This window comes from Atractosteus spatula, chromosome 6, assembly GCF_055471065.1.
Source record: "Atractosteus spatula isolate fAtrSpa1 chromosome 6, fAtrSpa1.hap1, whole genome shotgun sequence".
NCBI lineage: Eukaryota > Metazoa > Chordata > Actinopteri > Semionotiformes > Lepisosteidae > Atractosteus > Atractosteus spatula.
This window is the reverse complement of record NC_142711.1, coordinates 12142005-12160248: the sequence shown is the minus strand read 5'-3', so window position 1 is coordinate 12160248 and position 18244 is coordinate 12142005. Positions and strand designations below refer to the sequence as shown.

General features: G+C 35.3%; 1 protein-coding gene across 2 annotated transcripts in view; it reads right to left on the bottom strand.

Annotated features, from left to right (window-relative positions):
- Positions 1-18244, bottom strand: part of atp6v1h (ATPase H+ transporting V1 subunit H) — an 86855-nt gene that overhangs the window by 6948 nt on the left and 61663 nt on the right. For both annotated transcript variants that reach the window (XM_088919693.1, XM_088919692.1), the window contains 2 exons: positions 16971-17072; positions 1815-1928 (listed from right to left, as the gene is read on the bottom strand). In XM_088919693.1, coding sequence (XP_088775819.1) covers positions 1815-1928; positions 16971-17072 — 216 coding nt within the window. The remainder of the gene's footprint in view (positions 1-1814; positions 1929-16970; positions 17073-18244) is intronic.

The following is an 18244-nucleotide window of genomic DNA, read 5'->3' as shown; positions in this document are numbered from 1 at the left end:
CTTTTGTCATTCTCCTCATTCCATAGCTAAGAGTCAAAATAAATAGTAAGGCCTTAGCAGGACTTGTGGGACAGCATGACCGAAAGGCAGATTAGCACATCTGTGTGAAACAATATGTAATAAGATGTACTGCAATTGATTAGTGTCTGGCCAAGCGTTTTACACTACTGCATTATTGTGCATCACCATTTGTATTGGGGATATACTCTATCAGACAATACAATGAAAAGAACATATTTGTGTTACAATTCATCAGAAATTTACACTGCGTGGAGTTACTTGGTTTTACAAGCCCGAAGAATGTCCTGGTTTGGGACACTGCACACACGCACCAATAACGAGGAGCAAGGAGGTGGGAGGGAGACCAGGTGGTACATACAGTATAAAGTCAACACAGGCAGCCACCCAAAGGACAGGACATGTCCATGTTTGAGAAAAGCTTTCTTTGGCATTATAAAGACAATAAACAGCAAAGATTTAAGATTGGTGATATTATGAACAAAACCAAATATGTGTTTGCATCTCTCTTGAATCCCCCCCTTGCCCCCGTTTGAGGACGAGGAAGCTGGGACCGCCTGCAGAGTGAAAAGAGGAGATGTGGTGGAGGAGGGGTGGGACAGGTGAAATGTGAAAAAAGAGGGGATTGATATCCTGAGAAATGAAGTGAGAAAGGTCATGCTGTAGTAGGGTTATACTTTGCTAGACCATTCTTCAACATGCATGTGCATTTTCAGACTTAATACCCAGCTTGAACTTGGAAGAACAGGATAAGATACAAAATGTTTTCCTATGAAACTGAAACCGTAGCAATTATTAAGGATACCTTACTTTTCCAATTTGTCAGAGCACCTTAAACGGTGAGGTAAACAGAGGTGAGAGAACCATATGCATCTGTAATGATAAAATTGTGTGCTCTGAAGTATATTTTAGGTTGAGTTCAAAGCAAAAATGTACAACTTCAGAAAAGTAGACATTGAAGAAATGAGTTTACTTAAAGTCAAGTGGAATGTGACAGGATAGCAAACAAAACAGTATCCCAAATGGTTCAACAAATGCAATTGCAGCATGGTTTGTGCATTTGTGACTTACAATGTTCTTTTTTAAGGCTCATTATTTTGACTGCAAATAGCAGTCAATTCAAACAAGCTTTCCTTCCACTTTTGTTAATTCAGCTCTAAAGTTTGTACACAGCACAATAAGACTCCCATATAGCAACCTTATATCTATTATGTGTATTTACAATATGATGGAAAAAAATCAACAAGGCTAAGCCTTATTCCACATGGCTTAATAAAATACAATTCAATAAAAGTGAATTGCCACTATACTTCAGGCAACGGAGAAACCAGTCTTTATACTGTATATATTGACCTCAAAAGCCTTTAACAACAGCTGTTTCCATGACAACAATTTAGTATTTATCAGTTCACCAAGTGAAAGGAGGTTTATCTACCAAAACAGCTTTTAAGAAAGCTCAAAAGCTCAATCCCACATGAACATGAGGAGAACACACAAACTCTGCACAAATATCATTCCAGCTCCGGAATTGAACCCAGTGCCGCAGTGCTCTCTGGCAGCAATGCTAAACACTTAACCACTGTGCTGCCCACACATTAAAATAATTTAAGCAAATTGACAACAAAAAGATCAGAAAATCTATTAAAATGTGACCATTACCAATCTCCAGCATTTAAAAAAAAAACACATACTGTATACAACACCAGGTTGGATTTGCCCTTAATTTTAAAAGTTCTGCAGTACTGTTCAATGGTTTTCTTAGGCAAGCATAAAGTCATGTGTTAAGTAGAACATACCAGTTGTGCACCATCAACTTCTGCACAGCTAGAAGCGCGTTGTAGCGGACTTGCTGATCCTCATGATGCATGTGGTTCATTACTAACTGCTTTCCACCAAGCTGTTCAATCACTCTGAAAGACAAAAAGTAAGCAATTAAGTACGGAGAGAAGTGTTTCTGATTGACTTGGGAGTCGGGACTTAGAGATGTCCATCTGGTTAACCTTTAATTAATATGACGTTTCTCTAGCAGTCGATGAAGCTAAAGACAAATGAAGTACCCAAGTATATAAATTAAATAGAACATAAAATATTCACTACAAAGCAATTAAAACTGTCACCACTGTCAATGAGCCAATTACAAAATGTTTTAGGCAATTGAAATGAGGATGAGAAACAGACCTCTCAAAAGATCATCCGCAAAATCCGTCATGAGCAAGTATATTTATGAGATGCAGTCTGCAAGAGCTATTACGTTCAGAAAAGTTTTGATTTTATGAACTAATGCTTGTATTTCAGATTAGGCAAATCACATTGTTTTATTACATAATTATTCCCTATACTGTATATTCCTTTAGGTTAATTCCACATTGACTAATGTTACACTAAATCAAGACAATGTCTCAAGTTATTAAATTATTTAGAATTATTAATTGAATCACTTTCACAGTAAGGTAATGCACTTTACAGCCCCTTTAGACCCAAGTCATTGACAATGTTATGTCAGTCTCTATTAAACACTTCTTTTCATTTACTGTTTAAACATTCAGATCATGCCAATGAGAAGCGATGAAGAGATTGCATTACACTTAGTGAATTTCACTATACATTTAATAGCTTTCTTTAAAGTAATTTGTTCTCGTAAGAGATTAAAGTTTCCTAAACTCAATTCTAATTAATCACAAAACATGACTTCAAAGAATTCAATATATTCTACACTATATTTAACAACTACATAATGGTTCAACTTTTTTCTCATAATATTTCTGTATTGAAAAAATCCAATCCTACACTATGAGAGCTTTTGCATTATAAAATGTAAAAATAAAATCCCTTTTAGGTTTAGACCGCAGGAAAGAAAGCAGAATAATATAAATATATACAGTATCTAAAATGTTTGTAAAACATGGACGATAGAAACCAACAAAGTAGTTATGGAGAGGCCTGAGAAAAATCCTCAGAAAACGCATGTGGTAATTTAAACTCTTCTTTATGTAACTTGTTTTTGTATAATCTGTTTTCATTTCACTGCTGCCTCAAAAAATATTATCGAAAATATTCAACAGGCAATGTTTACTCTGATAATGAGGAGAATTCAGGACATTTTATCTTCTCCAATACCTACTCCAGTGAAGAGAGCCTTGCTCTCAAGCACCTCTCTTCAAAACAGAGGAGAGCCAGGTGACTTCCTGGAACCTCTGCAGTCACTGGAGAGTTTTCATGGCTGCCGCCTCACACAGATGTCATGCTGATTATTGGCAGCTGTATTGACAGAGCAGGCTAGTAGTGAAAGGATGAAAAACATCTCAAAATTTAAAGAAAATGCAGAGGGCATCCAATACAGTGTGATAAATCTGCTACAGCCATCAGTTCTAATCAACTATAATTTTGAAACTATTTTTACATGCAGCAATCCAGAAAAATAGTTCTGAAGAACGGTACTTTAAATTGCGTTTGTAATAATAACCTTTCCTTTGAGAAATCAAAAAGAAAATTGCTGAAATACATGTTAGAGACAGGACTATAATGGTGGTCAACTTAAGGAATTGCAATGAAATTTATTTTAAAAGGCAGAATCTTTAAAAACTATTTTGGAGCTCAAAAGTTTAACTTGTCCGTATAACATTGATTACTGCTCATTACAAGTGTTTTCTGATAGGCTTCTATTCCTATTGGAAGTGACTGTGAAGATGCCTTACTCTTATGAAGCTGGATTTGGCAGCAAACGTAACTCTAGGAGGTCCACTTTCCAGAAAATCGTGCATGGCTGCATTTGCTTCCTAGCATTTTCAGAGATGTAAATAATGATGCTATAGTCACTCCTCGCCATTACAAAAATTATACAACATGTAAAATTGAAAAGTACTTTTTCAGTAACCAATCTGTATTTCAATAACACTGTGTTAATTCTGGTTTAGTTTGTATGGGTTATTGTTGAGAGTATAAATGTCAATTCTGCACATATTGGAGAGTAAAAAAAGTGAAAATACCGAAATGCTATTACTACCTAACAATAAAATCAGAAGATATTAAGTGCCACTTTTAATTTATTTTTTTCTCACACTGTATTTTCATTTCAACAGTCTGAGTAAATTTGACATTAGGTTCATTTGTTTGTAATTCCACGTGTATCAAAATCAGTTATCTTGATTTTCATATTAAAAACATAAACACATAAACCATCACAGTGTAATTTTTTTAATTTGTCACTTTGGAAGGATTTATATAAACTATTGGAAAACATTTAAAAAATGCAACAGGTTTAGTGTGCCACAAGGGAAGACTTCCATATTTTAACATTTACATTTTGGGAAAATGTTTTCTTTGATCTTTGTTATTTTAGCAATTATTAATAATGTATTTTATGTGGAACTATGTTCTATCTACAATAAAAGGGAATGACTGCGTTTGGCGTCTTAATTAAGTCAATATATAACAGTAATCTTGACGGCATTATTAAAGCAGTTATTAGAATTTGCTCAATTGTTCTTTAGAGTGCTTTCTTAACATCCTTCTGGTTTTAGCACGGAAATATTCACATTTTATTAGTCTCAATTACTTAAGTATTACTTAGTCTCAGTACTGTCATAATATTTCTTATTATAAATAAAATTCTTTAGATAAATTTACATTACTGTATTAGAATAATAACTGTTTTTTTTTAATTACATTTCCAAGACAAATATTTTGGCTACAAAATAAACAGAATATAAATATTCTGTAAAAAATATTGAAAAATGTTTCACTACAGTATGTAACATTAATAGGTTAGCCTTCTCACAAGAAATGTTGATAATGTATACCTACACTGTATGAAAATAAAATCTCAGCTGAAGTCAACATCTGAGTATCTTGAACAGACTATTATAAACTGTAACGTACACAGCTTTTCCAGCTATACAACTGTCCCAGTAAGTTGTTTGCAAAATACTTTTTTTGTCAAAACGTATTAGTCATGAAACAGACAGACATAATTTATATAGGCATAAAAAATGCCCCATAAGCTTTCATCAAATACAACTTGATGTAAACAGCAAATGGGTTGAACTACAGTTAAGTGAATTAAGGATGCAAAAGTGAAGAGTATAAACACAGAGTCTCAAGGTGTTGTAATGCAGACAAAATATGATTTAAAGGTCCTTTCAATTTCTCTCTTGGCCTTTTTACCCATGTATTTAATTCAATATATTATTTTTTTCTAAACTGGATCCTGTTCCTTTTTGCTTTTTCTGCCAAGTTCTGTTTACTTGCTCTTTCCTTAACTGATTTATTAAATCATTTGAAATACTGTTTTCTAACATTTGATTTACTTTCTCTTGGGATGAATCTGTTCTTCTGTTCTGTGACTCAGAAGAATTATTTTTACACTGTTGTCATCCATTCTCTATTGATCATACCCATCATATCCACCCTATTCCATCCTGTTTCCCTTAATCAACTGTCTCGCATTTCTTCAGTCAACTTTCCTGAAATTGCCAACCTTTGTTTTGAACTCCACCTGTATGCACAATTTCAAAATGGATTTCAAATAGCACCATATTATGATCAAAGCTCCTTAATGGTTCTCTCACCTCATTGTTTTTACTGCATCTTGATTATTTGAAAGGACTAGATTGTTACAGAGTATTACAGTCACATCCTCCCCTTTGATTATGTAAGATTCAATTTACTTTAATTCAGTTTCGTAAACTGAAAACCTCCCATTGGTCCCATAACAAGTTAACAATACATACCTAAAGAGCAAGTAGTGTGATAAGGTCTGTCAGCGTGGAGTAGGTGTAATGCATCCACCAAAGCTCCGTTTTCCACATCAGTCTAACTTTGCTTTCGTAAACGTGTGGCAACTTCTGCATGTTATCTTGCGCTTGTTCACTGAAAACTGTAACCTGTTACCCTTATTGTGAACATGTCAGGCAAGCACCCAAGTGTTTTTATTACTCTTATTATTCACTGTGTATTTTGTGTTTAAATACTGAAGTACGGTACTGTTCAGTGTAATGAATACAGTACAGTTTTAATATTTAAAAAATATAATTAACTCTAATGTTTAATTTATTGACTTAAGTATATTAAGTATTGGTGTTTAATGCTTCTAATTACAGGGCTTTAATAAAGCTTTTTTTATTCATTGTTATTAGATTTCTTACTCCCCATATAAAAAGCGGGGGGATTTCTTACTCTGTATCCTGGATTCTTGACCTCTACTACTCTCTGTGTGTAAAACTCACTTTCTGGGGGTGCGAGAGATGCCCGATTTTTTTAGAAGGTAAATCACTTAAGATACAAATTAAGCACACATACAACTATTTTGTTTCATCAAACTGACATTGCTTTAAGGTAAGCATACAAACTGTTAATTTTCGGATATTCTTAATTGTACTGCAAAACTAAAATAAATAAATATATATATCCGTCTTTTTCATTCTATATTTGTGACATATCTGAGGTTTAATGAACCAACGTTTTCCAAGTACTTTGAGAACCAAGGGGGTGCGGGCTGCAGTAAAGGTTTTGGAACCACTGCTGTAGTACTGTAGGTGCCTTTACCCATGTCTACCATTTCCACTGTGTCTACTCCTAAAAGTCCTGATGCATATTCTTCCTAAAGCGAGACAATTTTAAATCTGTCAAGAAAAGCAATTCTTCTGTTGCACATACCGTGTTTTACCCTAATTTTACTGTATAGGGTTGAATTATAGCTAAAAACTGCATTTGCTGTTTCTTCTAATACTATGTCATTCTAATGTTTTTAAGTTATATATTTTCTGAGATATAGAGCTACACCATTACCTCTTCCATCTTTCCTGTCTTTAAGATCACTGATTATCCACTAATGCTGTATTCTTCACCACTGTTCTCCAACAGCCATGTTTCTCCTAACCACATTATATCTAATCACCTACTGTACAATAGCACTTCAACCCATACTGGGCAGCAGCAGTATGGGGGGGTGTTGGCAGTGGAGGGCCACATCAGTGACAACGGCAACAACACTCGCACTATCTGCGCGGAAGAAAGGCCTGACAATCTACTTCCGTATTTTGCCATGACAACTCTACGGATAGTGATGGTGGAACTGTCCACAGGATCGCCATGAGACGATACCGACTCAACGGCACTCACCCACTACCACAAGAGCACTTCAATACAGTGAATCAAAGCAGAAATACATTTCGAAAGCCTGTTGTCATTAGCTAAATGTCTTTAACTACTGATGTAATGGATAGCACTCTGGGATGCCTACATTTTGATGAACACAGAGTTTTAAATTTGCAGAATGGAGTTCTTGCATCTTTCTCAAGGAGTGGCGGACACTGGTGAGTCTTTACCAACTCAATCTAAATTTTCACATCAGGTTTACATGCAAGCTGTGGTTTTTTCAAACTCTTATTTCTTAATTATATTCTCCCCAGTGAACAAAACCATAGTTAATGAGGAACAAATGTGACTGAACAGTTTTAAGCAGCCTTAAAAGGAATAAACCAAAAGAAAGTGTGTGGCGCATTCACTGATTTCTCCATTCACTCCACTCATCAAAAAAAAAACCTTTCCTGGCAGAGGAGGTCCTATGCAACTTAAAAGAATTCCATCAGCGTGGCTGAAGCTTCCAGAAAGTATTTTCTGATGGAAAAAGTGTAAGCCCTTTTTTGTTACTTCCCTGTAATCAACTCCTTTTAATTATAGAACACAGCAATTAATTTTAATTTTCTCTTCCAAGTTGTGAACACTCATCACCTGGTAACTGACAGAACTGACTTTTGAATTATTAGAAATGATGCGGGCTCCACTGATATGTAGTGAAACACTAACAATTAATTTTGTGTCTAGGCCCATACGTTTGAGGAATTAAATAGATTTTCAAAACATAAAGGGTCATTCCTACTCATTGTTATCTGACTTAAGATATAAGGCATAAAATACACACATACTTATATAAACAAATGAATATCTGCATTTTATCTGTAAACAGTAATTATGAACTGACTTTATCCAGATGAAACAGGAGTTCTTCACATGAAGATGGGGAGAACATACAAACTTCACATAGATAGCACCCCATGATTTGAATCCAGGGCCCCAGAGCAGTAAGACAGCACTATACCATCCACTGAGCCACCACTGTGTCTAGGATTATTATTATTATTATAAAATATAAACATGAATCTTTCTTCAAAGTCAGAAGAATGAACTGAGCAATTAAAATAAAATACAATTCACAACAATTACAGAAAAATGCAGTTGAGAATCACTGAAGACAACTTGCCCTGAAGCATATTTTTCTACCATTATTTTATTTATTATTATGAAGAATTAAGTATTCTGAATGTCTGCTTGAATGTGCTCTCCTAGGAGGATTTCAATTAATAGTATCCCTGAATATCCTTATCCCCTCTTGAGAATCACAGATAGTAGGTTAGGTTTAAAAAAAATTATTAAAAACATCTCCATTAGTCTTTAAGGTCTCTCCTGAACATTCGAGATTAGTGTCCATTGTATAAAATCGGCAATGATTCTGAGACAACCTTGTAACTTGTGCTTTTTATGTATTAAAGATCATTGGATACTTTCTTCACATCTAAGAAAAAAAGTTCTTCTGTAAAGAAAATGAGGTATACTATCTTTTAGAAATGTATCTAAATTCACTTTCTAAAAAGACATTTAAACCGATGTTGCCAATGTAAACATCCAAATCCCAATCATATGATCTAAAAAAAAGGAGTTCTTGTTTTTTAATGGAAAACACATGTTTTAAGTAGAGTGGCTTACAGAAGGTTAAATTATCTTTTTCAAACAATGAAGAGAAAATAATTCACAGACTAATTCACAGCCTTTTGAATACGAAACACAATTCTGCACTAGCAGACTTTCTATATCACATTATATATCAGAATGTCCATCCTTTTATGCCCACTTATGCTCTGACATGATCAATGAAGTTGTCTAGACCAAATAATCCAGCATGAACGAGAAAATAATTTTTCAAACTGAGCAGGCAATTAAGAATCTGCAATTTGTTATTTCCTGACTGGTCGTTCATGTAAAAGCATAGATGGGGGTAGATGGCTTGTTCATTTGTACAATAACCGGCCCTGCCACAATGTTTTAATGTATACATTCTAAGTCTACATTTATTAAGATTTTTAAAATGGGATGTTGATTCATGGCGTACATATTAGAGGCTTTTGTGGTCATTTCTCAAGGCTTAATAATAAGGAAGGTAAGAAGAACTCAAATAACACATTAAGAAAATTGTGAAAAAATCAATCAGTTATGCAGCATTCTTCATCATACTTTGAAATTTTATGAACATCATTCTAAAATGTCTGTGTCAAAAATGTAGTTTTAGCTGAGTTTAATGAGTTTAAGTAACAGTATCACTCTCAAACATCCAGAAACACTGAAAATTGAGATGAACATACTATTACATAAAACATGATTATATCTTCACAGCTTTCTTTAAATTCAGAATTTAAAACACACAATGAAATTATGTCTTTATGCGGTATGTCTACAGCACCTGCACCCAGATGGGGAAAAAGAGGAAGTGCAGACAGGTACCTCTGAACCACATTACATTCAAACCATCCATCTTCTGATATGATACAAGGTACACAGCAATGTACTAGACAGTTAAAACAGGCCTTGAAAGAGCCCTGGCCACCTAATCCCATTCCTGCCTCTGGCAGTGCATAGCCTCTGGCACTGTACCACCACAAGGGGCATCCCAAACACAGTTAGCTTGTGACAAGGCCAGGCTTGAACCTACAACTTGTGGATTACAGAGTGCTAGAGAGCACGTTTATCACTGGAGCCACTCAGGAGCTCCAGTTTTCCCAACCCTTTCATGAGTCACTATGATTTTAAAATTTTCAGTCATGACAAAGTAAAAATATCACTGTAGAATAATTTATCCTATCAGTACAATAGAGTAACACATTATTTTTATACAGTTTTACCCAAGACACTGTCCTACATTTACTGTACAGTGTATATGATATTTCATTTTAACTACATTCATAAAGCATATTGAAATATAAAATTTAGAAAGCTAATGCATCAGTCTTGCCTCTTTTCATTCACCTGCACTATAAATGGAGAAAATACAAACACATCAGAGTGGACATCCTTTTTATATCCTTTTTTCCTTGGACAATGATTTTCTTCCTTTCAACACTGTTTTACCTTGTTTCTACTCAAGAGAGCATAAATGTGGTCCATTGCCTTGCCACTCCAATGTAAAAGCATTTATTCTTAGCAAAATTAGGCAGGCCCAGCTGCCTGATGAGAAAATAATCAATGCAGATTTAAGAGGTATAAAATTGCTCTTGGATCCTCAGGTCTTGATGTAGATCAGTCATTTCCAAAAGGTCAACAAGCTGTGAGGTTATGTGTGAACATCAACTGTGGCTTAGTTGAACACCCACATAATCACAACAGCACCTATTACCATTATTCTTGTTTTACATTAACTTGTGGAATGTTTGTACTTCGTCTGATTCACTGTGGTCTGTGTGTAGGGTAGTATAAGTCACCACAGAAGAGGAGTGTAAAACACTTCTTGGTAATACACAAGAACAAGTGACCTAGTGAGCAGCACCCCCATGAGTTAGTGTCATCAAAGCATACACACATTCCTTCTCTACTGGGAAAGATACTGCTTCCCATGCACACATCTTAGATTTCCAGTTAGTCCGCCCCCTAGACAAGCAGAAATACTCATCTAAATATGCAGAAAAACAAATAAACAGCCATTTAACACAAAAAAAACAAATACAACATGATGCAAACTTAAAATCCTGCACATCCTACCTGGTCCTTTAAAGGAGACAAGTAGCTGGAAAGGTCTGATTCCCCCTGCCACACCAAGCCCACAGTCCTAACGCTGTACTTGAATCAACAGTTTCAGCGGAGCTGATTGCAGCCCTCAAGCTGCCACATTCAGATAAGGACCCTTTCAAATTAATCATATTGAAGGTTTTAGAGACTATGTTAAATGGTATGGAAATGCACTATATGCGAAAATAAGATGACAGTATGTTGGTTTCATCCCTCTCTGAGATAAAGCAACTAGTGGCCTGAATAAATCTTTCATTAAACAAAACGTCTCTGAAAAATGGTCAAAAATGAATCAGGAAGTAACTGACCATATAAATTCACATTTTTAAGTCCTCAAAAGTAAACCCTAAAACATTAAAGAAATAGACCAGTAAATATATTGAACCCTACAGTTCTGGATTACATGTTTTTTTCAGTCCTGAAAGATAAACCTTAAAACCCTAAAGATAAAAAACAGTAAATACAACAACAAAAAAAATTAAAAGACCCCAATACACATATTTCATCCTGGATTGCACTGTTAAGGTCTGGAAGAAAAAAAAAATTAAGTTTTAAGTGTAAGCTTTGATGGCCAGAAGACAAAGTATCATGCAAAATAATTAAAGCAACACAACTCCCTTTCAAAACATACAAATGAATGAAATGTTCCCTCAGAAATAGATACTTCTAGGTTAATTACATATAATTAATTACTATCCATCTACACACACACACACTACATGACCTGCAATTCAAACAAAACAAATGTGCTCAGAAACAAATGTATAGCCCATTAGAACAGTGGCACCTTTAAGTATAAAAATCCTACAGAACAATTTCCATGTGAAGGAATAGACATAACTGAAAAACTGAGCCAAAAAGCATCTTTTGGATTTAACAAAGGAACTACTGCCTTTTTAGCTATAATTAACTTGTTTCCCTTCATAGTATTTGCAGAGATTATAAAAAAAAACTCATCTTGAATTATGAATCAGATCCCTTCACTATGCAACCTCACAGACACTGACTGATTACAGGAGAGAAAGAAATAAAGTGCAAAATGAAATACTAGGAACATAAAGTACTGTACAGTCAAGACTTGGAAGAATGTAAGCCTATTTAAAAGAAGACTGACATGATTAAACCTACTATATTGTTCTTCTTATTATATATCTAATCTTAATTTTGTTCATACAGTTTACAGTGAGTTAATTGTAACTACTGTATAATTCATAGGAAAAACAAGTTCACCTGAAACAAAAACAGGTTATGCTAAAATTTTCAGACATTCAATGAGAGGAAGCTTTTTATTTTAAAAAATAGAATAAAATGTAAGATACAAAAACTATTTTAAAAAATCAACATATCTTGAGTGATTGCAAATGCATTAATTAAAAAATGTCTATGGCTTTAAAAGAATCAACACATTAGATCATTTATTGACCTACACAGCAGACTGTTTCACACTTACTAATAGGAACAAACACCTTCAATTAGTCTAATGACATACGAGTTGACACAACACTTTTGCCACAGTCAATGCTTTCAGCAGCATATTGGGCAGCAGAGATATTGTCTCCCAGACAATATTGAATATGTATGACTGAAATATAGCAATACAAACAATTTAAGAAGTATTTTTAATAATTATAGAGTGTTGAAAGAACAGCGAAGGAGCAAAGATACTGATTGTGCAATTAAGCACTGATTTATACCTTTAGGATTTGATAATATTGATGACGGCTATAATCGACAGCTATTTCCATGCTTTCACCTTATCCAGGGTGGCTGCCCTTATGGCCAACAAATCCAGAGTTGTTGTGTCTCACAAGAAAATAATTGGCACCAACACAAGCTCATTTTTTATGTCCAGGAATGATGGATAACAACAATGAAGCCAATACATAAACTACACATGAAGTGTTGGAAGCTTTACTACTAGTCAAAATACGGTTCATGTTGCTCTGTCAATTAATGAAGGAGAAAAAAAACATTCAAGAATTAAATTTACACTCTGATGTACAGATTGTATTTGTACGAATTATGATCTAGTAGGATGCATTTTATATTTGTATGAACATTTTCAGTTTAGAACATGGAACTACAGAAACACAGTTAAGAGGTAGGTTAAGACAAGCCATCACTGACATTTTGCCTGTGTGTTAACAGGTGTAGTCACACGATGTAATAAGCTGGCAATACGAGACAATTTTAGTAAAAAAGGATCAGTGTGTCTTCCAAAAAAACACATACAGACAAATTCACAAGTACAAACTTGCTGGGAAAAGTCTTTGGGATAGGAAAAAAAACTTGTCAATTGCTTCTGTTCACACTAGACTATTTTTGGATGACATATTGTCACAGCTGTTGAAGTGGCTAGTGAAGTGCCTCACGATCTAGAAACAATGTATAAAAGAAAGGTGTTTGCAGAGCTGTAGGTGGCCTAAGAGACAATACATTGAAATGAATCTGTTACATCATTCAGGGTCTTCATCAGTGAAGGTTAAAGACGGGTAGGCAGAAGCAGGAGGTGGGGGACATCAAGAGAAGAAGAACAAGAAGGAAAGAGACAGAGAAGAAGACGCATGCCAGATGAGAGGTCCTCGTTCGGATCAACCTGAAAGTCCGGATTCGAGTGAAGTACATGTTAAGCAAGCTTGCCATTCTAGTATTTTTTGGAAACTCTGATTTCCTTTTAAAAGAATCCCCAGGTTAAAAACATTCTCTCTTGGTTAGTGATGTATTTTTAGAATAAGGAGTTAGGGTCCCATTCACTTTGGAGAATCCGGATTTATAGGAAAAGAGACTTAGCTCTGGGTTTTATAGTGTTTTATTTAGGATGCAGGCTTCTCTCTCTCTGGTGAGCCTGTTAAGCATCATATAGGATTCTGGATACTAGACGGCAATTTTGACGTCATGATGGGCCATGACAAAGGTCTGTAAATAGAATAACTTGTATATAGTATGTTGTGTTGGATGCTGTTTATTTTGTGTTAATGTCCTTGTTAATAAATGTTTGTTTATTCCAGGCTGCCTCTGATTTATTACTCTTTTGCCAGAGCTGTGGCAGAGAACAAAGAACTCAGGTGCCTCTAACTATACCAACCACTTGTGTATATTCTGGGCATATCTATTACATGGGGGGGGGGGGGGGTTATGAGCATTTTAATTATTAATTATCCCTCTCTGTAATCTCTGTTTTCTTAAACCCCCCTTTTCTGTAACAAAATTCAATCAATTACAGTATATACAAACATAACACATGGCATCTACAATGGAATAGGAATTAACAACAGCTGCTCTTTAATTATATGTATTCATAAAACGACTTCTGGCTGTTTCAAACAAGTCTAGTATTTTATCTAAGAAAATAATGTTTTTCCTGCAACTATGCAACTATAATATATCTCCTTCAGAAATATCACTAAATTGATAAATCATCTGTAAACCTTTTTTCTGCTTAAAAATTCAGATATTCAATCTTAAGCAAATTTTCATCCATCCATTTTCTAACTGCTTCATCTGATTCAGGGTTGTAGCAAGCAATAAACAAAAGGCAGGATACAATCTGGTTGGAACGCCAGTCCATTGCAGGGTACACACAGACACAAATACACTCATACATACCAGGGACAATTTTGCAAGAAGCCAATTAACCTGCCAGTACAACCCACAAAAACATAGGGAGAACACACAAATTTCACACAGATAGCCACCCAGGTACGCAACTGAACCCAGGGCCTCAGTGCAGTGAGGAAAGAATGCTAATCACTGTACTACACCTTCCTTATGCTAATGTACATGTTAAAAACACTCCATTTTGTAAATATGGAAAGTAACAGTAGATAAATGAAGGGAACAAGTTATAATGCCAAGCATACCACACCTTAATTTAAAAAAACGATGGAAATATTTGGCTTACACTAAAGACAATTATTGGTTTGTTTTAAATATAAAGTGAAAGCATTGCACTTTTTTGCACTTGGACAGCTGCCTTAGACACAGATTTGGCATTGGCCCCTTAGCTGAATGAGTAAAGCCTGGCCATAAGGACAAATGCACCAAAACCCCTGCATAGGTTGAGCTCTGGTAAGGGCAGTGTGAAAGGGGTGTGACCTGTAGTTATACAGAGCGAGGACTGGTCATGTTTTGGGTATGGGTACATTCTCAAAATGTCAATTTATAGGACTCCTTCAATATTTAATATTCTGTACATTAATATGAGAGATGCAGCTGCAAATAAATAGGCTATAATAAATACATATTAAACTTGTGTCTAACTAATATTAAACATGTGTTTGTCTTCACATGGTTTTCGTTCTGCAGCAAAGAAACGATATTCACTGGGCACTCTGCAGTCCACTTACCATGCTTTTCAGTCCACATAAACACTTGGTTGAACACAACCTGTACACTCTTCCTAGCCTGAATATCACTCCAATATCGCTCTAAAATAAGTTCTTGTCTGTGTTCTAACCAATTACACTACTAAGAAAAAACATATTCTGTACTTTTATTCTGCTATTAACAAGTGCTTGAGAGAGATACAGGTGGAGTAGTGCCCCTTCAGTTGTATCTCAGAAGTCCATTCTGCAATTATGCTGAATTACTACTAAGAACACATCTTCTCTCCCTGGTCTTCCATTAGCGTTCTTAATATAATAATTACAATACTGTTTATATCTTGCTATTTCTTCTGTCAGATCAGCTATTTCGGATCAGCCTATACTATTTAGCATTTCTTTTTATTTTGTGTTACAGCAGTTTTGACATTTTTCACTTCTTGTAAATTTACAATCTTCCATAACCTCTTCAACGTCAAATTCCATTGTACTGAATCTTTCATCAATGGGTTATCTTTATACAACATTTAATTCAAAATCATACATGATTGGAATTTTATGTGCTCTTCCATGAATCTATTGAAGGATTTACTTTTTCAACTAAAATATAAAAATGTTAGCTGTTGTTAATAAGCAATATTACCATATAACTGGTCATCTTTCACCTGCTATATGAAACCACCTACCTAATAGGAACAAGTAATAGGTTTATTCCATGCTGAAAAAAAGAAGAAAGAGAACACAACGTTTCGGCCGTGGAGCCTTCTTCAGGTGACACTTCAGGTTCACAATTGAAGAAGGCTCCACGGCCAAAACGTTGTGTTCTCTTTCTTCTTTTTTTCAGCATGGAATAAACCTATTACTTGTTCCTTTGCAGCCTACGCATGCTGACGCAGCTATCCACCTGAACTACTACCACCTACCTAATGACTTCAAAGCTATTAGATTTGCAAATAGGTACCAGGTACGTATTTCATGAATTTACTTTAATGTTCATTACTCCCGATAGAGTAAACCAGTGGTCTGGTGTGCGAGAGGTAAACCCAGGTGCAGGAGTAAAGAAGCAAAGTGGTCAAATCTAGGCAAGATAATGTAAGAAGCAGCAGAGGCTGCCAGCAAGGGAAATGGCGAGCAAAGTACACAGGTAGGCAAACAGAGTCCGAGGTCAAAGTCAGAAATAAAGCAAGGTTCAGAGTCAGGAATAAACACAGCAGAAAGGTACCGAGGAAAATCTGAAAGGTGAAGTCCAAATTTAAGCAAGAATTTGAGAAACACAAGCTCCGGAACACAGGGACTAGCGACAAGGCACAGAGAGGCTCCTAGTAAACACAATACCAGTGCACTGAGCTTAGTCCAGGTAGACCTTAAATAAACCTGAACCATCTGAGGCAGGAGTGGCCTTAAAATGCCTCAGGTGATACAGGCCACTGTCTGATTTCAAATCCATGGCAACCAGCAAAAGAGAATATGCGGGGCCAGTTGCCACGGCAATGCGAGCATTCTTCACAGCTCTTCAACATGGTCGAGTATGACATTAACAAGATGATTAATTTCAAAGACACATGCTTCTCTGTGCCCCTTTCAACACTGTGCCCCCTGTGGAAAGCCATGCAAGGCCTTTTAACATTATTATGTTCTAAGAAAAACTATTCACTAGTCTATTGTATTCCTGCAATTAACAAAGTACATGACATAAGTATTTGCCTGCAACAGAATAACATTTGCCTATTCCCCAAGTCCCAAAGTAATAATTAATGAGTGCTGAGTGAGACTGAACATCAAATATTGACTTCCTACCGCTTCCCTCGAGGATAGTGCCTCACGTATTCACCAACATCATGAGCTGCTACTGCTAACACCTGGGGGTCATCTGAGACTTCCAGCAGCCTGGTCAGGATTCTGTTAGAAAAAAATAGAACATGAATTTAATTACGCACACAAAGTGATGGTGTATTTCATTTGTGCTTGTATTTCATTCATTCATGATTCTCAATCAGAGACTTAACTAATTCTGGATCAGCACCTTGATCTTCTAAATTAGTCATTTAATTATTACAACTTTTTTGCAACTGCTTTAGCATTTAGATTAACAGCATATATACTGTTAACTGAACATGTGTAAACTGTGTGGCAATAAATTAAACTGATCTTCAGGATTATGTATATGTCAACACAATAGTTTTACTTTCTTTGAAGAGATAAAAACGCTAAATCTCAAAAAACGAGAGAAGGAACAACATTAAGCTAGACTAGTGGGGCAGGACCTGTCTGGTCCAAAAATGTTTCCTGAACTCCTACAATGTACCTGGTTGCTCTTTTCTGGACTGATTAAAGAGCTGTAATTAACATGTAATTAAACATGTTAACCAAAACTGTGATAGTGATAGTGATAGACTAACTGATAGTGAAATGTATGACTTTAACATAACATCCTTTGAGTTAGATTCTAGACTTTCAACTATATATCCTAACATGTACAGTACGCTTGAAATTTCTTCCACACACTGTCTAGAAGGTTTAAATAGTGTCAACATAAACACCTACGTTGTTTTTATAAGTATCCTGTTATCTTAAGTATCCTCACCAAAATATTAAAATTTATCTATATCTTTTTAAATTTCATCTGCGGCATCTATAATGTTTTTCCAGCATTTTACTTTCATACCAATTACATACATGACTAGTAACCACCCCAAATTCAGCATTGATCCCTTATTTGTGCTCTCAGTTGTTTATCCGTAAATCAATTGTCAATCCAAACACATGCATTTCCCAAAATACTGCCTGTACTTGTAAATTAATCTTTTATGAAGACCTTTATCAAAAGACGTCTAAAAATATATGCACCATATGGTATGTTCTGCATGTCCATTACTGTTGTTCAAACAACTCTAACAAATTAATTAAGCTACATTTTTTAAATCCATTCTATCATTTAGGATCTGATTGCTATATTCCTTTAGTTTCAATTCTACGTGTAGAAGAAGTCTTCTTCACAATAAATTCTTCCCTGCCCTTCATTTTTAATCAATTAAGTAACTTCTCAAGAGACAAAGTTGCCTTAATTAATT